At 43.5% G+C, this 24,116-nt stretch overlaps 1 protein-coding gene across 15 annotated transcripts in view; it reads right to left on the bottom strand.

Annotated features, from left to right (window-relative positions):
* Window positions 1-24,116, bottom strand: part of Dst (dystonin) — a 399,168-nt gene that overhangs the window by 110,701 nt on the left and 264,351 nt on the right. For 11 of the 15 annotated variants that reach the window (XM_013351021.2, XM_026785512.1, XM_026785503.1 and 8 more), the window contains 9 exons: window positions 14,446-14,574; window positions 12,273-12,361; window positions 10,699-10,831; window positions 4,273-9,684; window positions 3,990-4,139; window positions 3,323-3,538; window positions 3,048-3,197; window positions 1,631-1,864; window positions 354-506 (listed from right to left, as the gene is read on the bottom strand). In XM_013351021.2, coding sequence (XP_013206475.1) covers window positions 354-506; window positions 1,631-1,864; window positions 3,048-3,197; window positions 3,323-3,538; window positions 3,990-4,139; window positions 4,273-9,684; window positions 10,699-10,831; window positions 12,273-12,361; window positions 14,446-14,574 — 6,666 coding nt within the window. The remainder of the gene's footprint in view (window positions 1-353; window positions 507-1,630; window positions 1,865-3,047; window positions 3,198-3,322; window positions 3,539-3,989; window positions 4,140-4,272; window positions 9,685-10,698; window positions 10,832-12,272; window positions 12,362-14,445; window positions 14,575-24,116) is intronic. The other 4 variants (XM_026785510.1, XM_005359898.2, XM_005359900.2 and 1 more) reach the window with 1 other exon arrangement.

The following is a 24,116-nucleotide window of genomic DNA, read 5'->3' as shown; positions in this document are numbered from 1 at the left end:
GCCTCTAAGACAGAAAAAAGAATGAATTACAGGAAAAGACCGGAGGAACAGGAAGAGAGAATACTGAGCACTGAGAAAGGATTCAGACTGAAGGCTGTTTCTCCTGATTTGTAAGTGAGTCAGCTGGACATAAAGGGTGCACACTGCAATGTATCATTTACCCCCTTGATGGAGTATGTCCCCTGCTTTAAGTGTAAATCTAGCTTTTAGTATAAAGTTTAAAGCTCTTTCTTGGGTCCTCTGGGAATGCCTTGCTTTCTGATAGAGCTGATAAGTTTTCAGCAATCCCAGTGGCCTTCCAGACATTGTAACCAGACCTAACAGACATACAGCCGCTGCTACCAAAAGTCTACCTCTTGCTTGGTCTGGTACTTCTTTAACTCCACCGTGCCATCTCCAATCACAAAGGCTTCTTGGTGACTGATCAGGCGGTTCTCAGTTTGGGTGAGGAGATCACAAAGCCCTTGGAGTTTCTCTTGGTACTCTTGCTGACGCTCCGCCACAACCTAAGATGGAGAACACCCAAAACACCTTCAATGCGTGACCTCCAAACCACTTGTGAGCAAGCCTATTATCAGAATACACTTTTCAAACCCCCTCCATTAAGCTTTTTAAGTATGCTGTAAACATGATAGCATTGGAGTGCAAACTGAGCGAGGACAGACAGAGAGTGCAATATGAACATGTCCCATCCACATGGAAGAGCCTGCTTAGGCGAAGGCGCGTGATAGAATACTGGCCATGCATAGGTGTAAGAGATGAAACTTCTGATCGACAGGAAGAAACATTCCATTTTCTTAAGCTCTTGAAACCTGCAACACACATAATTAATTCTGCAAAAGGACACCAAAAGAGAAGTTAGTTGTGGTGTGTCAGTAAACATATGGATATGTATATACGGGTTATCATGCGACACACAACGCCGGGATGCTCCGAGATGAAAGGAGCTTCACATGCATCACTTTTACTGCATCCGCATGTCCTATGCTCATTACCGTCAGCACACAGTGCTGAACTTACGAACTCTCAAAGACTAACAAGTTGAAACTTGTATTTTATGTTCCTATCCCCATGCACACTCTTTTATCTAGATCACAGCCACAGTAAACACAGCCCATGTTTGCTAAGAGCTCCGCACGGGTCAGGCCCAGGGCTGTTTCCTAGGAACCCTTGTATCAGTGCTCACAGGATCACCAGATAAACACCACCATTTCCAACTGACCAACTAGCAGAGTGAGGGCGAGTGATTTCCTACGTCACACAAAGCAGACAGAGTAGAGCATTTAGGACACAAATCCAGGCAATTCCGCTCTAGGCGGGTACTCTGAAGCACAAGCCCTGGCTCTGTTCACCCCTCCTCCTTCTAGGGGAAATGGTACTCTGAACCTCCAGAGTTAAACCTCCATCAGTTACTCCTGGACACTTTTGATTGCTACAGTTCCCATTTCCAGGGAGAAAATTAAGGCTCTCACCTGACAAAACACTGTTAGAAAACCATGAAAAGACATCAATAGCATGACAACATCAACATGGGAAACTATGCTGCGACCTCCTATACCCACTGAAGAGTCAACGCCACACCCACTCAGGGCCACACAGAGCACTTCACAACTGCACAAGAAAGGCAGACCTTCTGATGACCGAGCTCCTGCTCTCGGTGTAAGCGAGTCTCTAACCGGCCTGCCTCAGTGGTTACCAGCTCCTGCACGTCAAGAAAACCCTTCTGGGTTGTATTTAGGAGTCTCAGCAGCTGTCGGCTTTGGCTGGGAGACAGATCTTGCGCATAGTCGGAGATGAAGGACTGTATGTCAAAGGCCGTCGTTTCAAGCTGCACTTTGGTATGGGTGAGGTCTCTTAGCACATCCTGGGGAAAAAGAAGTACGAGTTGTCAGGAAGGTAGGTGGCAGTGAGGAAGTTCTACAGCATTAGTCAACTGCTTAAATACGCTCCTGCTATCAGCACGCTAAAGGTTAATGATCCTTTCTCAGTTGTCATCAACAAACCTACTCATCCATCACCTGGTAACGTATCTGTGTGAGTGTGTGCATGAGTGTGTGTGCTTGTATGTGTGTGAGTATGGGTATGTGTATGCCAGGGCACCAGGGTAGAGGTCAGAGGTCAGCCTCAGGTGTTGGTTCTTGCCTTCTGCCTCATTCGAGACTGGGCCTTTGATGCATTGTTCACTGCTTTCTCCCAGCCAGCTGGTCAATAAATGACCAGGGATTCTCCTGTCTCCGCCTCCCACTTCCCACAGAAGCACTAGTGTTACAGATGTGTGTTACCCCACCCGACTTAACACAGAATCTAGGATTTAAACTCGGATCCTCATACATGCACGGAAGTGTGGAAGCACTTTCTAAACTAAGCCACTTCTCCACCCCAATGATAAAGTATTTAAATATGACATAGTTAACATAGAAAGAAAAAGAAACCAAGAATATCTGGTCTTTGTCTGGTAGATCACACTTAATGCATAACTGATGAAAACCAAACAAAACAAAAAACCCAAAAGACCCCAAGCAGGTTCATCCATGGTCATGAAAGGCCCATTAACATCACAAAGTAGCTGCTAATATTTCCATTAGCCTTTCAATTGTGAAAACACATAGCAAGCTCATGAAGATCACAAAATGTGAATTAACACACTATAATTTTAGTTTTCAGATTCTGAGGCAAGGAGCCCAACCGTGTTAATGGGAATGTTGTTGAAATTAAGAGCCTGTAAAAAAAAATTCAGCCCAAAATTAATTACCATATAAATATGATTCCTATAATTTGACTAGCTTTGTACAACCTTTTACATATCTTTTTTTATTATCTTGTATGTATATAATTCATTTATAAACACAAACATCAGTTTGTCAGGGGTAATGAGAACTTGGTACAGGGTATGGGATAGCTTCCAGAGCTAGAGCAACTGAAAAGACATCTCTTCAAGTCAAAGACAGGAAATAATCCCTTATAGTCCCGGGAAGGCTGTCTTCATCCTGAATACTTTACACTAAATCTATATGTCTTGTACTTTGTATGTGTACTTCAATACTCGCCTTAAGAAACTTCACATTTTCCTTTACAAGTTCAGTATCCTGGGTGTTCACAGCTTGAATGTTCTCTACAGATTTGCTTTTCTCTGACACCCAATCTGAATATGATGTGAGTTTATATAGGAAGTCCTTATGACAAACTTCGAGCTTAGACTAGAAAACAACAACAACAACAAAAGAGTTGAGAACTGTTAAAAATATAATACTTAAAAAAAACCTCAAAGTATGGTTTAAATTCCCCATCACATTTTATTCAAAATTCACCGTTTCACGCTTACCATTTCAGCATTGATTGCTAACATGATCAGTTTCTTTCTCTCTGAGGATTCACTGCTGAGGGACGAGAAGGCATTCTGCAAACCCTCGTGGCTTTTGCTCAGTGCCTCTCGAAGTCTTCTGGGAACGCCACTAGGAAAAGACTTTAGGAACTCTTCTGCCAACTTCAGATCTTTTCTTAAAAACACAGCAACTAGAGCAAATCCCAGTTCAAATGTCTGCAGAGAAATACAGTGCACACCTGTTCACTAACAGCAGAAAGCCCAAACCCAAACATGAAACACAAGAGCGAAGCATTCCAACTGTGCATGAAATGGTATCATCCATGAACCACCAGCTACTGCAGTTGGGATCTGGATGCTTCCCACGACTGGTGCCTTGGTCCTTGGCTTGGTGCTACAGGAGAGGATTACAAACTTTAAGAAGTGGATTTAGGAAGAGGACTTCAGATCCCAGGGGTGGGGTACTCTCAAGGGGACAGGGGCACTATGGACTCTTTCTTCTGCCTTTCAGTTTGAGGTGATGAACTGCCTTGCCACAAAACTAAAAGCAACAGGACCAAGAGATCATAGGCTAGAGGCTCTAAAGTGTAGAACCCAAATAAATCTCCTCCTTGATTACTTGATTACTGATGGAAAGCTGACAGGCATGTTAGTAGGCCACTCTTACCTCTAACTGCGCAAGCTGATTCTTCAAGGCTTCTAGACTGCTATCCTCAGATGGCTGGCTGTCTAAGGGGGGTTTCATATCTCGAAGCAAAGCCAAATATTCATGCATTTTCTCAGTATGTTGTAAACACTGTTGCAACTCATTGGAAGACTAAAAACAAATTTGGATACAGTAATTAATAGTATTTATGAAAAAAAATAAAAAAAAACCAAAATGTATAGGATAATCCCAACATATTTATTGTGGAACTGCCATGGAAAAAAAAATGCATACGTCAACTCACTTTTTCCACGGAGCTGTCATCAGAGGCCATTGCTTCTGATACAGAAATACATTCTGAATGACCTGGAGGCTCGCTGCACAGCTCTTCAGGCTTCCCATCTCTTGGCAATGCTGCTATGTGCACAGCAGAGTGTTCTGCCCCTGTGTCGCTTACAGTTTGTGGAGTCAGGGAACAGTGACTTTCTTCTTTGCTTTGAAGATCACTGCAGCTGTACGGCTTTTCTTCCACCAGCTCAGAAGCGGCACAAGGGTTCTGACTTGAGGCTTCAGCCTGTTCTCTTTCAGAGGCATTCCTATCAATAAGCAGCTTATGAAAAGCATTTTTAAGTTGAGGTGGAAATAATTCAGATGCAATGCCTTTCTCCTTTGGGTTACATGCCATTTGGGTTAATACTTTTATCAACTCAGATGTGCCTGGGGTCTCTTGGATCTGCTGGTTTTGCTTCAGTATATCAAGAAGGTCCAACTGAAGACTCTCAATACAGAGCAGATCACCTCCACTCTCTGCCTTCAGTTCTGATGAGTTATTTGTGGGGGAAACGCCAGGATCGGGCACACTAGATACTTCATCTGGCAACTGAGACAAGACACCTCCTTTAATTAAGTTCTGAATTGAAATTCTGGTGTCTGTGTAAGCTGAAGGGTCTCTCACCTCTTGGAGATTCATATGACCTTCTTCTAATATGCTTTCCAAGATACCCTTCCCATCATCTACATTCGCCAGAGAGCACTCAGGAGCACGAACCTCTCTCTCGTGGAGTCTTGGAGAGAAGGCTGGTTCTCTGTGTGGCTGTCTCTCGGTGTTTTCCTTTTCCCTGCTGCTTTCTAAGAGTGAGCAGTCCCCACCTAACGTGCTGTTTCCCACCCGGTTCTGACGCAGCTTAGACTGCACAAAGCTGGTGCTTTCTCCCCAGTCCTCCACACTTTTAAGAGGCAAGGGTGACAGTGTGGTGTCACTCCTTTCTGTAGTGAACTCTTCAGTTTCTGTTTTTCCTTCTGAGATACTTTCTTTGATACAAGGATAATTTTGCTGGATCTCGGCACCTGGAGGCCAGTCTTCTTGGGGAGTGACAGACTTTTCTTCTGCATTATTTACTCTCCGTAAATCATCTTCCATGGGAGGAGAAACCACTGGGACACAGCTTGGGATATTTTTGTTTGGTTCTAGTACACCCACTTCTGTACGTTTGTCACCATATTCTAAAGAAGTAAGCAGACCACTCTCTGTCTCCAGTCCTCCTGTAAAGGCATTGTCTCCCACGTGGCTCTTTACCTCGGAGGACGTAGCCTCTGAAGTCGAGTAAGCAGGAGTCACTTTAGAAGCAGAGGTGTCAAATATTTCTGCAAGTGTCTCAGATGGAACGGGACTCGCACTCACCCTCCTTGGCACACTCTTGGCTTCATCTCCAAGAATCACAGTTGCTGCTCTCAGGTCCCCTCCGTGACTAAGTTCCTCGGTGTTTGTCAACTGACAGACAAACTGACTGTCAGCCATGTTGAGGCTCTCTGCTGCCCTTGTGTTTGGAAAGGGGTTGAGATACTTTTCCTCTTCTCCTGGGCCTTCTATCAGCCCTTCTTCTTTACCCAAGCCCATTTCCTGAATGGATGTTTCATCCACCAGCGGATCGTTTTTACTGTCTCTACCTTTAACCAGACCTCTTCCGCCTCCTTGCTGACCCTTGTCATTTACTGCGGATGACAACTGGCTTTCCTCAGAAGGTCCGCCTATTAACTCAGTTTCAGAACAAACGACTTTATCCGAAGATGGACTGATTTGGGGTGATACATTCTCAAGATGCCCGTCTTCAGCTTTTAGAATATTTGTAGATTCTGGCCCTTGGATCAACTTGACTTTTGTGTTCATTGCATCACTTTCTAATTCAGAAACAGAACCAGTATTGTCAGATAAAACACTTTCAAAGATTTCTTCCGAGGTGTTGTCTTTAGCACCAGGCAGTGACACGTCTTTGGTTGCCATGTGACTGGACAGACTTACTTTGCTTTCCTTATTAGTTTCAGTCCTAATTTCTGGATGGTTGCTTCTTTCAGGGCCTTGACTTTTCTCGCCAGTTGATTCTGGCTGCAAAACACTTGCCTGGCGCATTTCATCTAGGAGGACTGTGTGACCGAGACTTCGGTTTCCATCCCTGCGTTCCTTGACAGCAGTGGCACACAACTGGGTATCTTCAACTTGGTGCATGGGCTTTCCATCCTCATCTTCTACTCCTTGTCCTCCTCCTCCGTCACCGCCATCTTCACTGCTGGAGTCCCCACTATGAGTGTCACCGTCACCATCATCCGTGTCACTACCGTCATATATATAATGCCCACAACTTTCTCTACTTTCTTCAGAACCTCCATGATCCGTATCAGATTGACTTTCTTGGCTAGTGTCAAGCTCTTCTTGTGTCCCTCTCCTGCTACCATCAGAGGTTAATGAAACCCCGGAGCTCTCTTTCCTTCCTATAATTTCACCATCTGTCAATGAGTCGGAACCATCATTGCCAAGGTCACACAGGTTTTCCCTTTTAGATATAGATTCCATTAACTGTTCATCCACTTTGTCTGAGCCAACTGAATTGCACTGTTTCTGGTCAACCAAATGTAATTCAGGTTTCTCCATACCTACAAGAAGTTCCTGAGAACAGCGCACTTTGCTCGCCACACTTAAGCTGTCAACTATACCTCCCTGGGGAAGCAAAGGATCTTCCTTCTCTTTTGAAGCGTCATAATAAACATATGCAGGAGGAGGGGTCCCATCATTTTTCTCCTGCATCATGTCATAGTCCTCAGGGTGCAAACAATCATGGTCATCAGCTTGAAGAACTAGAGAATCATGGTCATCATCTTCAAACAAGGGGGTATCATAAAAATAATCATCACTCTCAGTGTCTGTTCCTGTGTCACTCTGCTGATCAGCCAGCAGTGATGTTTCATAGTCACCAGCATCGATGGCTCCTTCAGGGGACGGTGTGTTGGTACTACATGAACCGTCCCCAGGAACCGTGGTACAGGAGCATTCTTCCACCGCAGATGCACTTTTCTCGTTTTCATCTGTTGGCTGAGCATTTACACTGTCACCTGGAGCGTCTGACATGTACTCATCACTGTGCTCACCTGAAGCATCTGACATGTACTCATCACTGTGATATTGCTCTGGAGGATCACGACACCCAGCCTCTAAAGACCTCTGTCCACCGTGCTGCCCCTGGAAGCTGATATTAATAGCAGCGATTCCCAGAAACTGGTCTTGGAATTTTTCTCCTGTACTTGTATCAGATGACAACTTTTGGTCATTGAATGACGACAGGGAAGCTTCACCTATATAGCCCACATTCTGTGGGGCTTGTGGATCACTGAAACGTCCCTGGCTGTGCCTCAACTCATCATGACTTAGCAGGGCACTCAGCCGGGGGGAATAGTCAAAGAGAGACGAGCCATTCTGCATATTACCTTCATTCTCTCTTTCATTCCAGTTACAAAGTCTACCAGTTTTTGAAGTCAAAAAATTACCTGCAAAATCTCGAGTGGTTTTAGAATGACCACGTTCATCCAGATGTGCCCTTGTTTCAAGCTCACTTTGATTTTTATAGTCGTGAAGTACGTCATCAGAATCATGTCTGGGCATGCTCCCTTCTGCAAACTCAGGCTGTGTTGAGTATGATGGAGGTTTGGGGCCACACACACTAGATGGACTATTGCCTTGATGAACAATTGCTGTTGTATTCATTAGGTTTTCTGGCCAATACAATTCACTGCTGTTGTCATTGTTTTCTGTTTTACAAAGCTCTTCATTTACGGCATGCTCTCTGTTGTCAAGAGCCTCTTTATGTTCAGGTTGTCTGTAAGGACATTTATCAGAGCCAGCTGCTGGCGTCCAACACTCATCCTTTTCTCTACTTGAAGCATCATTAGGGAAGGCACCAAGGATGCCTAAGACAGAGAGACGTTCTTTTCCGGATGTGTCGGCTCTGAGGTCTGCACTGCAGCTTTCCAGAAGCATGCCCACAGCCTCGTCCAAGAGTCCATCATAGAGCAGAAGTCTCTGTCCCGTGTTTGCATCCATGTAGCTGTTGACCATCAAATAAGATAGGAATAACTTTTTAGTTTGTTCTGAGCTCTGGATTGTGACTGACTCTTCACCATCAGAACCATCCTCTTCTTCCCTGTAGTCATGAACTGTAGATGGCTGGAATTTACAAAAAGACAGCCATCTTTTGGCATTTTTACAAGCTTCCAAATCTCCCAAATCTGGCATTTTGTCAGGCAGTGTTATATTTTTTAAAATCGATGCTGTATTATTGTCTATAATTCCCAGCTGCTTAGCAACATCCAAATCAATGACCTGAGAACTTTCTGGGATGTAGAGAGCAGCAATTTTCTGTCTCCCATTCAGAATCTTGTAGGCTAATTCATTTGTAATCAGCTCCTGCTCTAAGGAAGAAGATGTGGGAAATATTTCACCAGAGTGGGGCCAAATGAGTCCAACATAGCCCCGCTGGGCCTCTAGAACCAGAAGCGCACTGCTGGAACTTATCAAGTCACACTGTACGGCTTCGTCTACTGTCAAGCGCTTAGCAGGGTTTGAGCGCATGATTCCTCCTGTCTGAAGCTGATAGGTGAGGATACTACTTGCAGTGTCTCTGTCTATCATTCCCTCTGCCATGGCTTCCTCGACAGTCATTTTCTGACCAGAGTTGCAACTGACCAGACCACCGGACAGAATCTGTGCACCTAGCAGCCTAAACATGGTCTCACGGTCTATGAGCCCTTCGTGAGCCGCTCTCAGGACACTGATGCTTCTTCCACATTTCAGTGTTATTCTGCCCGCTTCCTGCGCTCTCACGGGTAAAAGCCAAATCCCAGTATTTGCCTGCAGAATACTTCTCTGTACCATGTCAGTTAAAGATACCTTTTCATAAGTGCATGGGTCAATAAGATCTTTGCAAGTATTTTGCCTTTCTAGGACTTTGGAAAACAATGCTGAGGAGATCAAATTCTGTTGGAAAGCCTTTTGCAAGGTTAGGTGCTCGCCTGTGGCTGGAACCACCAGAGAGTCTGCCGAAAGCAGTATCTCAAGAACTCGGATGGCCATGGATTCCGATATCACGCCTTGAGCCAGACAATGTAGCACAGGAATCGTGGATGGCGATGCAGTGGAGATAATCTGCTTTACTTCACTCAATTCTTTCAGTTGGCACAGAATCTGTTCATCAATGAGGCCATGGCTTTTAGCATCTTTGAGGTCAAAACACTCTCTTAATTCTGGTGAAATTAAACCAGAAATCACTAACTGTGCCTCAAGCAACCTGATTCCTGTCTCATAGTCAATCAGGCCTCTTAAAACCGCCTGGAAGATGGAAAGGACCTCTCCAGTTGCCTGATTCATGGTGCCTGCAATCACTCTATCCTGCTGAAAGGGAAATGCAGAGAGATTGGGTCAGTCTGGTACCCAACGCAGTTATAACATCGGTGGTTTTGTTTTATAATAGTATACTTAATCATAAAAAAAAAAAATCCTCTACTTACCAAGGCAGCTTGTGAATGTTAGGCAGCTCAAATGCACAAGTGATCTATGTCAGTGATCTATTCATCAGCACAGGATGTGATAAAGCTTTGAAAACAACATGCATCTGTGAATTGAAAACTTAATATCCGGGCACCCTACCAAGGTTAGTGAGGACACAGGAGTGGGTGTAAACAGTGAGAAAATAGAACACACATCTAGAAGGCGAATCATGCTTTCTACATCTGGGTGAGATTAGGGTCTAGTGATATGAGAGAGCATCAGACTCCATGCTATTGATGTTTACAGCACACAAACCTTTGCAAGGATAGTAAAAAAAACCCCTAAGGAGCCAGGAAATTTGTTACATACACCCAAACATGACAAATTATGTGAAAGTATTCCTAGAAGCCATGGAGTTAAAAATAACACACACGTTCTAACTATCAGACATTGTGTTCGGCACATGACTGTGAGCCGGACAATTTTTAAGCGATTTTTGCTATTTTTTTGCTTAAGATATGAGAGTATTCTCACTTTAAGATGTAGCTCCCCATCACTCAAATAATTCTTGTGGGTATCTCAGACAACCAAAAGGCTCCACAGCATATCAACCGTAGCCTCTTTCCTAGCCATATTTTATAATAAAATACCTAACAGTAAAGAATGGTTTTGAAAAAGAAGAGTTAGGGAATGAATGCGTTCTCCTTCACCATGCAAGGCAGAGATTAAGAAGGCGCAGAATGAATGATGATCAGCACATTGTAAGATTGAACTTTGTAAACACAAAAGCCTCCAAACACTCAAATAAATTCTCTCCAAGTATTTTCCACGTATAAACCTCGAGGAACATTGCCATATATTTTCAGTCATGCACAAACCGGACTCTTGAACGGACCTCACATTTGTGAGAAATGTTACCTTCTCCTCCACCTTCCTATCTCCAGACGGCTGTGATTCTTGTTGTTTCAGAGATTCGCTGAATAAAAGATTATATCCTTCTTGAAGAGTTTTCACTTGTTTCTCCAATTCATTTCTTTCTTCATCTGTAAGTCTACAGTAGGCATAAAGTGTCAAGAGGTAATGTCAGCCTTCAAGAGTGCAAGTATGTAAATTGCCTCAAATATCTCTGCTACTTAATCTTAAAATAGAGCCTGAATTATTGCACAGGCTTTGAAATGATTATGTATTAAAGTAAATAGCCTATATAAGATTAGTTCCTCTGCTTAAGAAAGAGACTAAAGAGTTAAACTAATAGGTTAGTTACACTCCAGGATAAAAACAAAACAAACAAACAAAACCAAAATAACTACTGCAAGATGATCAGAGAAAGATTCCCCAGTTAGTCCCTTGGGCAGCTGAGGATAGGCAACCTGAAATGACCCTATCCTATAGCAATACTGACGAATATCTTGCATACCACCATAGAACCTTCATCTGGTAATGAATGGAGATAGAGACAGAGACCCACACTGGAGCACTGGTCTGAGCTCCCAAGGTCCCAATGAGGAGCGGAAGGAGGGAGAAGATGAGCAAGGAAGTCAGGACCACGAGGGGCGCACCCACCCACTGAGACAATGGGGCTGATCTATTGGGAGCTCACCAAGGCCAGCTGGACTGTGATTGAAAAAGCATGGGATAAAACCGGACTCTCTGAACATGGCGAACAATGAGGGCTGATGAGAAGCCAAGGACAATGGCACGGGGTTTTGACCCTACTTCACGTTCTGGCTTTGTGGGAGCCTAGCCAGTTTGGTTGTTCACCTTCCTAGACATGGACGGAGGGGGGCGGACTTTGGACTTTCCACAGGGCAGGGAACCCTGACTGCTCTGTGGACTGGAGAGGGAGGGGGAGAGGAGGGGGGAGGGGGGGGAGAAGGGTGGGAGGAGGGGGAGGGAAATGGGAGGCTGGGAGGAGGCGATATTTTTTTTTTCCTTTTCTCAATAAAAAAACATCAAAATAAAAAAAAAAGAAATAGTATAAAATCATTTCAGGGTAACCATGAGGAGTCATTCCAAGAAGATTCAAAACAAGGGGAAAATGCCTTCTCTGTTTCAAATACTAGTTGAAATAGATAACTTGTAAAAAACAGGACTAGAAAACACAGAAACACACACCCATGCACGCATGTATGTGCACACACACACACAGACACAAACACACACATGCAAAGAACACATGTATGAAGTTTCCCAAATGTAGTTTTAGGGCACTATGTAGAACCTGACTTAGAGCCTGAACTGCCACACAATGGCTACTCATCTTTAACCTGTCTGAGACAGTTTACTTGTCAGAAACAGATGAGGACTGGCACACCGCAGAACAGTGAACACTAGCGGTGACGTATTGCTAAACTCATCTTCTATTAAGTAAAGTCTGGTTGGTTTGTGTCCACGGTCGAGATGTTGGTTAAGATGCACTGCCTTTTGTCCGCTGGATGGATTTTAGAAGGTGACCCTCCACTGAATGAAAGGGACAATAAGATCCAACATACTTGTCTCCGTGTTTAGCCAAAAAAAGCTGGGTGGCTTGAAGAGCTTCAGAGATTTGCTCCTTTTTGGTTGCGATTTCTTTACTGGAAAGCTGTAAGGTAAGAAGGCACATTCAAATACTCCCCCACAAAATGAGTATTAAATAATAATTTAAAAACACATTATTTTCATCAAGATAAAAGGTGACAGCTGTATTTTCTGGGTGACACCCATAGCCTATTGGCTGTGAGCAGTATAAGGCCTGCTAAGAGGTCAGCTCTCCGCAGCAGACACAAGAGAAAATGCAGAGCCCTCCAGTCACAGTGCTACCACATGAATGCAACACCACACAGTTCCCGCATCTGCCCTGGCTCAACCATGTCTGTACCAAAAGCCAGAAACCCAGTGCTTGCTCACTAGCATCATTCTCAAAAGGACACCGTGGGACAAGGATCTTCCTTCCAGAGGCTCCTTTCATTATGGTGAAAGCAGTACTCAGTAGGCCTCTAGATCAAGAGCTAACTGCTCAGGCTAACAGCCTCTATTCCAAGTCATCCTTGTCAATCAGAGAAGGAAAACCCTTTGGTTGAGAGACAAGTAGTTTTTCCAAGACTTAACCCCTTTTCATTTGATCAAAGCATCCATTTTTTTAAATGATCAGGAATGAGAGGGAATATTGGGCCAACTAAAAGATGCCAGGTATACTACTTAGTCAATTTATATCTACTCTGTATGGCTGTAGGTAATCATGAAAGCAAATAGAATCTTCGAGAACTCACTCATTATGTATATCAAACTACTTTTTCTTTTAAAAGAGAAAGGGCAAGTGCTCTGGTAGAATTCCAGTTAAGGCCATGATCTTACCTAAAGTGTTTGTGTATACTACATCTAAATCTTACTGATGTTTTAGAGAATTTGTGACTATAATGTGAAGATACCAGGTGTTCATGTAATTCATGCTTCTGAAGAAATACATTCTCTTAAGACATCTTTGCTAGGGCTTATGTGCCTATTTTAATGCTTTCCTATTTGTTAGTAAGGAAAAACTTGGGAATAAGGTGCTGTAAATCAAATATTTGAGGCAAATTACCTTGAAGGGTTTTGGTTTAAGACACACCAAATGTAAATGCTTTTTGAATTCTCAATTCTTCCATTTGACTGATACACACCAGAAAGAGTATGAGCTAACTGGCTCCCTTTTCAATGAATATTTTAAGTATATACTCAGTATAAACCTTTTCAAGAGAAACCCCAAATCAGATCTCTTTGGCTTTATATCAAAAGCAGGAATAGACAAGAGTTGATACCTTTCCTGACCACCCCCGTGTCAATGTCAACTAAGTAAAAGTACTGAGGCAGAGCTAGAAGAGACATAAACACAGAGACTGAGTGATAGCTCTAGAAACTACCCATGTCAGGCAAGGGTGGGAGCTAGCCTCCTGCAGGAAAACTATTCCTTTCACAAAAGCTTCTCTTGGTGTCCATGTGTAGGCATGATGACACATGTCTACATTTGAAATCCTAGCATTTGAGAAACTGAGGCCAAAGATCAGGAGTTCAAGGCCAGCCTCTGCTGCATAGCAAGGATGAAAATAGTCTCAGCCTTGTCTCTGCAAAACAAGACCAACCCAACAACAAAATACAAGCTAGAGGGAATTCCCACCACCAATAACAGCACTAATAGAATTTAGACATTAATGCCAATGTCCTGAGCTTCAAGTGGTACACTATGGAGCAAAAGTGCCCCCGTGATGTAGTCTCCCAACTAACCCTAAGTGACTGTTTCCTTGGAAAACTGAAAAGATCCAGGAAAGAATGACTAAACACTCAACAACGTTCACATCCTAGATGGTATTCTCCCTGTCTTTCTTATGTGGGTGGCATGGAGGATTGATGACTTCACTGGCCACCAATCCTAGTTATTCCAATCAGGGAGTGAATCTAGGTACGATAAGGTCCTATAACCCATTGGCTTGCTGATAGTGGCGTCAATGCCAATGGCTCTGGCTTTGGAATAGGACACCATTTTCCAGCACATTCTAACTATGACTCTTTGGGCAAACTGCCTAATGGCCCAACCTCTTAGATCTTTATTATAAAAGCCTGTAACCCTGGGGGAAACTAAGGTAAAGGTTTCTAGGCTGTGCTTTGCAGAAGTAAATTCTACCCAGTCAGTAGTAGGACCTCTGTGAATACCTGTTGCTTAGAGAAGAGAGGTTTCCCAGCTTTCTCCCCATCTCTCATTGTCTTGCTGATATTTGATACCCATTTTTGCAATTCTTTAGCTTTTTCAACATGTTGTTTCTTCTCTTCTTCCAAAGACTTCTGACAGGTACGAGTGGTTAAAAAAAAAGAGAGATACATTCTAGTAAATGCCTAATGACTGAGTTTGTCAACGAATCTATCCTCGCTGAGAAAATAAGAATGCAAAAAATGTTTTCCCATCATGCATACAGGTTATGATATCTTTTATTCATTCACTTAGCCATGTTCACCATGTCACACCGCAGATGTCTAGGGAAAGCTTTGAGAATCGGTCTTTATTCACTGCTCTGACCACCCAGCTGCTTCATGAGTATGAAAAATAAGCAGACTCAGCTTTATTCATGAGACCGAGAGATCCGGGAATTGCTGCCTTTACATTAGCATTACAATCGCGAACACCGTGACAGAACACTATCAGACAACAGGACGCAGAGGGAGAGGGAACAACACACAGATGATCCCTCCCCTCCAATACACAAAGGACTTGACAGATTTTAATTCCAACATCTCAACTGAAATAAGAGATTACAGCGGACACTTTAATATGTAAAGAACATCGCAGCCTGCAGGAAGCAATCTCCAGCCTCACAGGTCTGGACACATCCGCATGTTCTCTTAGCTCCTGCGATGCTCTGTGAGATGCTCTTTCAGTATGCATGTTGTACCCCGTCAGAAACATGCGGAATCTAGTCAGTGGAAGGACTCGAAAGGACTGAAGAAGTCTGGGAATTTGTTGATGGCCACCATGCTGACCCCATTTTCTAGGTAAAGCCCATTTATTTTAGTGAGATAATTTTTTTTAAATGTTAACTATTTTCAGGAGCAGCCAATCTTTTGTTATTTTCAATTTAAGGATGGCCGTGTTTTCTGAGCAGGGAGCTATTTCTAGCTTACAAGAATCAGTGCTTCGAGCTAGTGACACAGTTCCTAGATTGCACATTAAGCAGACACCATCTGCTCTGAACAGATGGCGGGAGGCGGCCGGCATTGCCTCTACATGTTTAGGGTTACTTAAATGCCCTACTGGGAAGAATAGTAGAGGCTGGAAATTCCTGTCATCAAGGGTTCAGAAACTTCCATCAGCTTAAGTCCTGTGTGGAAATCAAAATCAGCTTTTTCTAAGGCTTCCTTATAAGTCAACTTTCTTTTAGTCTGGGGACATATTATATTCCTGACGTAGGACTTTTGATCTTTGAGCCGGGTGGCGATGAGGACATCGATGATACCGACCTGCAGCGCCTCCTCTACTGACAGCCTCGAGTGAGCCTGGGGCTCTATCAGGCCCCCTGTCAGGTACTGGAATTCCAGACATCGCATTCCCATCTCTTTACTTATGATGTTTGCGTTCACGGCTTCCACCACGGACATGGTTTTATTAGTGACAGGATGGCTAATGCCCGTGATGACCAGTTCACACTGGCGCAGCTGCTGGGCAAAGCCCTCGTCAACTAGGCCTCTATGCAAAGCCTCAGCCACCCTGTACTTCTTGCCAGTCAGAGGATCAATTATCCCCCCTGTACTGACTTGGGCTTCGAGGCATCTGAGGGCAGTAATCCTATCGATCAAATTTCTACGGGAGGCTTTAAGTAAGGAGATCCTTTGCCCGCTAGCAGTCAGCCAGTAGCCTGCAATGGGACTATGCAAATCCTTCTTAGGAACTATCTTGCTCAGCAAAAAGTCAGCCAGTTCTGTTAGTGTGGTAAGGCCTTCCTGATACTTCTGGACCAAGGCTTTGTCTAGTGTTCCCTGCTCAACAGCCTCACTAATATTGAACTGCAGACCAGTTTTAATATCGGTCAGCATGTGAGAAGGATGCCCATAGGAGTCAAAAAATGTGGCTTCCTTCCACTGGTACTGCTGCCCTGAAAGTTCAAGATAAATACTTTTGTCAATCAGGTTTCTCTGGAAAGCCTCATGTGCGGTCAGTTCCGCGCCTGTTTTCGTATCTACCACGGAGATCTTATGAGTTTTCTCTACGTTGAGACTGGATATGTCCCTTTCCCCAAATGGCAAGAGAAAGCACTGGCAATCGACATCAAACACACACATCTGCAGCAACTCTGCATAATACAGAGCCTGCTTGTTGTTGGGATTAGGAAAGACTCTTGTGTTGCTGGATGGCTCGTGCAGAAACTGTAAGATGGCATTGTTCAGCAAGCCCTGCTGCACAGCGGTTTCCGGAGGAACACGGATGCCCCTCACGGGGTCGATGACGCCCCCGCTGGCAATCTGCGCTTCCAAGATATGTTTACCTTTCTTCCTGTCAAGCATTCTATTTTCCATTGCCTGGAACACTGACAGTGTCTTAGAAGAATGTGTATATCCCAAAACTGCCTTCTCTGCCTCCAGAAGCCTATTCCTGAACTCAGGATCAACAATGCCTCGAAGAACCGCATCTTCAACACAGTAAGTCTGACCGGAAATGGGATCGATTATAAAACCTGTTGCAGCCTGAGCTTCCAAAAAGGCCAGAGCCATCATTTTGTCTATTATGATTTTCTGGGCAGCAGATGCAAATGACATCTTTTCTTTGGTAGACTCTAAATAAAGCCCTGCAATGGAGGTGGCTTTGGTCAGAAACCTGCTAAGACTTTTCTGAACGTCTTCAACCGTCTTCAAGCCCCGTCGCAGCTGCTCGACTGTTTTCAGGTCCAGAAGTTTCGCTTCAACCAGCTGCCTGCCAGTCACATTGTGCCTGAGCCCTTGGAACTGGAACTCGTCCTCCCTAACAGAGCATGCTTGGTTAAGGTCAAAGCTCTGGGAAGTCTCTGGCCCCATGCTTTTCTTAAGGAACTCTCCCTTGAGTCCACCAGATGCCCTGGACCCTTCCAGCATCCAGCCGCCAGCATTGGAACCCAGCTTCTTCTCTTGTGTTAAGCTCGTGACTTCTGTGTGCATACCACACTGTTTGTTCTTAGCTATCTGCAATAGGAATGTTTAAGAAGTTAAAAGTTGCCTAAAGAACATGATGGCACCTTAGTAAATGTTCTTGACCCAAACACAATCCCCTGATTTATAAATATATGAAGAATGGTAAACCAAGGATAAGGGGAGAATAAGATTTTGAGAGACTCAGGTTTTAACAATTAAATACATTAGTGTGTGGAAAAAGACTGAAATGAAACCTGGCCGCAGAATATGCTAGAAGTTAAAGGTAATATTTGGTTCATCTAGCTTTTCCCCTTCCTTGTGGGGCTGGGATCTGACCCAGGGCTTTGCATGCTCTAGGGAAGTCTTCTACCACTGAACGGCATACACAGCCATTTCCTAGATCTTTTTTTAAAAATATAATCACATTAAATATATACTCCTATAGATATGTCAATTTATCCGTTTATGTACAATCTCAATCATTCATAAATCAGTAGTAATTCATAGTAAGAATGCAGCCAAACTGATGGAAAATTATAGTACTATATTCTTTTCAGAACTATATACAGCTTAGCATTCAAAACTGCTAAAAATGTAGTCCTGGAGAACAAAGAAATAGAAGAAGCCTGGCCTGATATATCTAATAAGGTCTCAGAACAATGTATACCTCTAAGGGTGTTAAAAGCTTCACCAATTCCATTTCGAGTTTGTCATCTTGATACCTAACAGGTGGTATGGAAGTATGCAAGGCTTGGTCTCTCATCTTCTCTAATTCAGACAGTCTTGAAAGCGGGTTTTTCTCATCAAAAGTTATCTGCAATTCAGTGCTTGTCTGAGAAAAATACTCTGAGTAGCATGGTTGGCTGCCCTCCGTGCTCAGCAGAGGCCCTGGTTGCCGGAACTGAACCTCCTTTGGAACTGGATCAGTGACCCTATGCTGACATTTTTCTTCTACCTGTTGTGCTTCCTGAGTCCACCTCGACAGTGGACATCTGGACTTTAGGCTGAGGTGTGCAGAGTTCCCAGAGGAAGTCTCTGTGGGGTGGTGGCACTCTCTCCCTGCCATATCGAAACCTGATGCGGAGGTCTGATCTCTGGTTGTGTTTTTTTCTTGAATTTCACACTGGAGCAAAACTAACTGATGCTCATGCTCCTTTATCTGCTGATCCATTTTTTGCTTGAGGTTTTCAACCTCACGTCTCTGGGCTATCAGCTCCTCCTCAAGTTGCCGACACTTCTGATAATGATTTGCTTCCACGTGCTGGCCCTGCTGCATCTTCTCCCGGTAGCACTGGAGCTGCCGCTCGAGTTCTCTGATGTTTGTCTCCCACAGCTTCGCGTTCTCTTGCGCTCGGCAGTTTTCTCTCTGAAGAGACACAAAGTCATGCTTAATGCCAGAAATATCATTTTCGGTGATGACCTTGGACTCCATCAATTTTTCCATCTTTTTCCGAAACTCGTCAGCCGAGCGTTTGAACTTATCCGACTCTTCTTGGAGCAGGACCATCTTCCTGTGGGTCATCTGCTCTTCGATGGTCTTCAAGTGCAGCTCATCCTGCACCCTCTTCAGCCTGTCATTTAGCTCCTGCACCTGAGCCCGCTGCAGCTGAGCCTTCTGCTCCTCCCGCCGCTTCTCCTCTTTGGAAGCGCTCAGCTCAGCGCTCAGATTCCTCACCTCCTTCTCCGTATTCTGGATGATGATGCTCTGCTGGTCACATTTTTGCTTAAATTCACTTACTAGATTTTGACTCTGGGCTAGATCATCTTCCAGGCTTTTAATTTTCCGGTGGAAATCCTGTTCTGTTTTTGTCTGTTTGTGCAAGTGCTCGTTGGTGTTACGTAACTGATCTTTAAAGCCGTCTGCCTGAATCTGCAGCACTTCGCATCTGTGCTGGATAGCTTGTTTCTCCCGAACTATGTTCTTGGACTCATTCTGGATCCTCTGCATCATTAATTTGGTTTCATTATTCTGCCTCGTGAGCTCATCCACCCTTTGTTTTAGCATTTCTGCACACTCATTGCTTTTCTCCAGCTCTTCGTTGAGCTTCCGGATTTTATCATTGTTTTCTTTCTCAGCTTTAATATTCTGAAGCAACTGTGCATGGCTCTTCTCAAACTCTTCTTGTAGATGATCTGACTTTCTCTGACAGTGCTGTCTTCTTTCATCTGAGAGCTCCTTCTCATTCTGTGAAGACTGAACCTGGGAATTTAAATGTTGGATGTTCCTCTCAGCTAGTGCATGGGCCCTTGTGATTCTGTCCACTTCTCTCTGGAGTTTTCCTTTCTCGTGATGGAGAGATTCTAATTCTAACTCATAGTTGTGCTTTATTTTCTTGAGATCATTGGCTTCCTGCCTGACCTCTTCAGCTTTGTCTGTGGTTTGGTTCAGCTGCCTGCCGAGTTCTCTGAGCTGCTGGGAGTAGCGTTCCTGGGCCTGATCCTTCCTTTCTAGCTCCCCTTTGAGACACTTGAGGGTGTTATTGGTCTCGTCCAGTTTGTCTTTCAGCAGCCGCGCCTTTTCCTCGGAGGAAGCCTTTTCAAGCTGGATAGCACTGAGTTCATACTTAAGCTCCCTCATCTCTTTCTCAGCCTTTCTGTTGGCGACAGTCAGCTCGTCTACCTGCTGCTTAAGCTCCTCCTCTTTCTGTCTGTCATGCTTCTGGGGACCCGCCACAGCCCTACATGATGAAGCCTGTGTACAGGCAGGCAGCCCATTTTCTCTACATGAATACTGAATTTCGGTTATTTTTCTTCTTGCTTCCAATTCAATCTTCTGCTTTTCCTTCAACTGCTTCTCAGCCACTTGTTTCTGGAAGGCCAGGTCCTTCTCCATCTGCTTCACCAGCGTCAAGAGTTCTTCCTCGTGGTCTCGCTTTCGTCGGAGTTCTTCCACTAACGCCTGTTTCTGCTGTTCCAGGTCGCTGAGGCTCGAGTCCTTCCTCCTGAGATGATCTTCGAGGGTTCTTCTTGTGAGGGTGTTTTCCTCCAGCTGACTCCGGAAGTTGCGGAGGTTCTCCTCCACCGCAGCTCTCCTGGCCTCGGCCTCGGATGTTAGCTGCCTCACTCGCTCCAGCTCCCGCTCGGCAGCTTCCTTCTCTCTCACGATGGTCTCCAGCTCGCGGCGGTACTGGTTGGCCTGGCTCTCAGCCCTCAGCTTCTGCAGGGAGATGTCCTCCACATTCCTCTGCTGCTTTCTCAGTTCGTTTTCTGCAGCCTCCTTAACTTTCGGAAGCTCTTCCTCTACCTGCGATTTCTGCTTCTTTAGCTCAGCTACCATTGTTTCCAGCTCACTGATCTTTCCTGTGAGTTTGCTATTTTCAACCATGGTTGCCTTTTGGCGCTGCAGCAGATCTGAATATGCCCCGTGTTCAGAATTCTCCTTAGACCTTTTCATCTAAAAGAAACAGTTAAAGCGTCAAAGCTGTTCTACCAAAAATGATTCCGCAGCCTCTCAAGCATACTCATGGACTCAGGAGACCAAGGGAACTCAAATGCAGAAGAAGCAGTGGCCACCAGCACCAGTTTCTTCAGAGCGGAAACTTCACCAAGCCAGCAGGGAGGAGACAGATGACCTGCAGGACATGTTTCCCAGAGAACCCCATTTTGCCCCTCAGAAGTAATTTCATATAGAAAATTAGCTGGCTTGCAGTTTTGAAGCAAGAAAGGACTCTACCCTGAACTTTAACAGATGTCAAACTTAACCTCTGCTCATATGATATCATCCTGCGCTCACAAGTTAATCATGGCAGCTTGAAACAAAACCATCATGCAGGGGGAAAAAGAAGACAATGTAGTAACAAACCCAGCGGAAATTAAACATGGTACTCACAGTTCCATGTTTGTGACTAAAAAAAGCAGAATTTCAGAACAGAGAGCCAGATTCAAGAGATAATATTTTTAACAAAGGAAAGGGGAATTACATAAATCATGACATTTCCAAGGCACTGCTTACGATGGCAAACATGACAATTACAATGACGAGAATTGCTAATGTAAAGGCAGCTCCAGTCCCTGGCTTGAGAAAAGATGATATTCAAGCACTCACAGATTTTGCTGTTGTCGCTGGCGTGCCTCATCTGAAATCCACTCTGTCAAGTACCTTTAGACATCCCACAAACACAAAGATACTTGTGAAATGCAAATGTTTTAGAGATATACATAGGGATTCAGATCCATTCCATCAAACAAAACAGGTTAGCAGCTGGGAGGACGGAGAAAGGACGTTCTAGCTGAAGCGCTCCATGCAAGGACCGGCTTCCAGGCACACTCTAGCTCTCTCAGCTGGCATCGCTACGGTGCTGGCTTCGTGCCAACTCAAAGTAACTGCAATAAGAAACTAAGGAGGAACACAGAAATCATTTTGTAGTTCTGATTTGTTTTCACTGGTATATATGTGAATTTTGAGGATTTACTTTATAACGAATCTTTTTCTTTCTCCACTTTCCTGATTCTTTGATAATTTGGGGCTTAAAAGCTCAGCATCCTCCATCTACCTCCCCGTGGATAAGAAAATCTCATCACAACTGCTGTGCTGTGGTGTGTTTCTTTCAATTATGTATCAGAGTCGATGCTTAGGAATACTGCAGCATTTTGTATGTTTGAAACATGAGGTTTTCTCAGGGCACAAGCATGCACACCTGTAATCTCAGCACTCAGGCTGAGACAGGAGGATATGGAGCTGCAGGACATTCTGGGCTTACCCAGACAACCACTGTCTCAAAAGCAAAAATGCACATTTTAATTTTTAATAATTCTTTCTAAGAACCAGTCTCGTATCAAATCTTACTTACACAGCTTAGCTTATTTCACGGTATTTTGAGTCTTTTTCACTTGATGAAATTCTGCTTACCTCCGCAAAAATTAAAATAAAAATAAAATCCATTGCCAAGTCTTCAATATCTTAGTTAGAGTCATTTTGGAGGTTTAATAGTAATTGTCTGGTTATTTAATAGTAATTGTCTATGTTGTCTGGTTGACTGGGATTTTTTTCACACGTGCTTACTATGTCTTTAACTAATTTAGTTCAATGGCTGATTGTTCATCTTGTAGACATCAAACTTACAAAAACCATACCCTCACAAGGTCTCTCTCAGTTCTATGCAGTGAGATCAATTTATAGAGTTGGGTTTTTGCATCGGCTACAGAATTTCTCCATCATATCAAATACTGATCTAAACCAGTGTTCTAGGTTTCTCCAACACTATTCGTTCCTTCTGAAACTTACACCTATCTTTGCTAAAATGTGGACTACGGAAAACGCTGCTCTCAGGCAGTTTATACTGTGGATCTTCAAGACTGTTCCAGAAGTACTATTCTTTGGGGTCTAAAACTTGACTTACAGACCTTTTAAAGGACACTCCATTAATATGTCCTTAAACAGAAGGGTATTAAATTTTATTTTAAATTATACTCTTTGTCTTCAAAACTATATTGTTTGCATTTCCAATTCACCATAAATCTTCAGTGTTTCAGCAATAATTAGTACTGAGGACTTTGAAAATCTTTGTTTCTGTCAACTTTTATCTTATTGCAGGACTTGGGCTAAATGGTCCACATCTGTACAATTAAATATATACTGTGAGAATAGAAAAGGACTTACATGAATTTATGCTTAACAACTGCATGCAAGATTTAAACACTATTTAAAATGAATAACATCTCTCAAAGTGTAGTGAAAATAAATGCATTATATTTACTATAGGAGCTGGTTCTCTGTGTTCACAAAGAAAGCTGGTCATAAAGCCTGAAGTGCGCCCATGAGTGGGTTAGTGCTGAGAACCGCTGACTCAGAACAGACTAAAATAGCTTAGAAAATGTTCGCAATTTCAGAAGCTAAGGAAGCAACCACCATCTCAAAGGTGCTGGTGACTGTTCTCTCAACACATACGCAGTACTGTGTCAGGGAGCAACACCTGTAGAATTTCAACAGTCCAATTACGATGGCCAGTCCCCAAATTTTACCATTTACACATTTTAGCATTCTTCTACCTATTTTTGTCTGTTCTGGATGAGGAAAGGAAAGGTTATCAAAAGAATAGAGCACAGAATGATCCTTTCACGTCATAATCAATGGCTTTCATGTAATATATTTTCACAAGTCACTTCTTATTCCTCCTAATTCTCAACACAATTTTAAACTCAGGATCAAAGCTGCAGAAGTCCTTCAAATCAGAACTATACTCTTTTGATCAAATATAATTCTGGGGCAAAAACACAAAGGGCAAAACTCCACAAGTCTTAAAAAGTCCATTCTTTTAAATAAGAATCTACTACTAAATTTATCTTTTAAATTTAATTATTTGTAATAATTTTAATTCTTTGGGGATGTATATCAATCCAAGATGCATAACACACATGTGTGCACGAAACACATCTCTATGGCCTCCGTATGGGCAACAACTGAGCTTGAAAGAAAGAATTTCCCAGCCATGAGGAAGCCGGACAAAATTCTGCCCAAATGACAAAAATCTTCCTGCTGAAACAGAACCATCTATGAGACCAGCTATCATATTAGGGTTCTGAAGTAACTGCTTTTGGGGTTTGGGGGATTGAACCAGAACTAAACATGCTAGTACACTTGAAGTAAAAATTTAAAAATGCTTTTCTCTTTTGGAGAATCTAAAAAACAAAAAACAAAGAAATGTCCAAGCTTCCCCTCTTTCCCAGTGTAAGCTTCTAATTAACTACTTGCATATTAGCTATCAGCCATGTTATCATGAAGCTTATATTCG

The sequence above is a fragment of the Microtus ochrogaster genome, linkage group LG2 (genome assembly GCF_000317375.1).
Source record: "Microtus ochrogaster isolate Prairie Vole_2 linkage group LG2, MicOch1.0, whole genome shotgun sequence".
NCBI classification, from domain to species: Eukaryota; Metazoa; Chordata; class Mammalia; order Rodentia; family Cricetidae; genus Microtus; species Microtus ochrogaster.
This window is presented reverse-complemented; position numbering and strand designations above follow the sequence as displayed.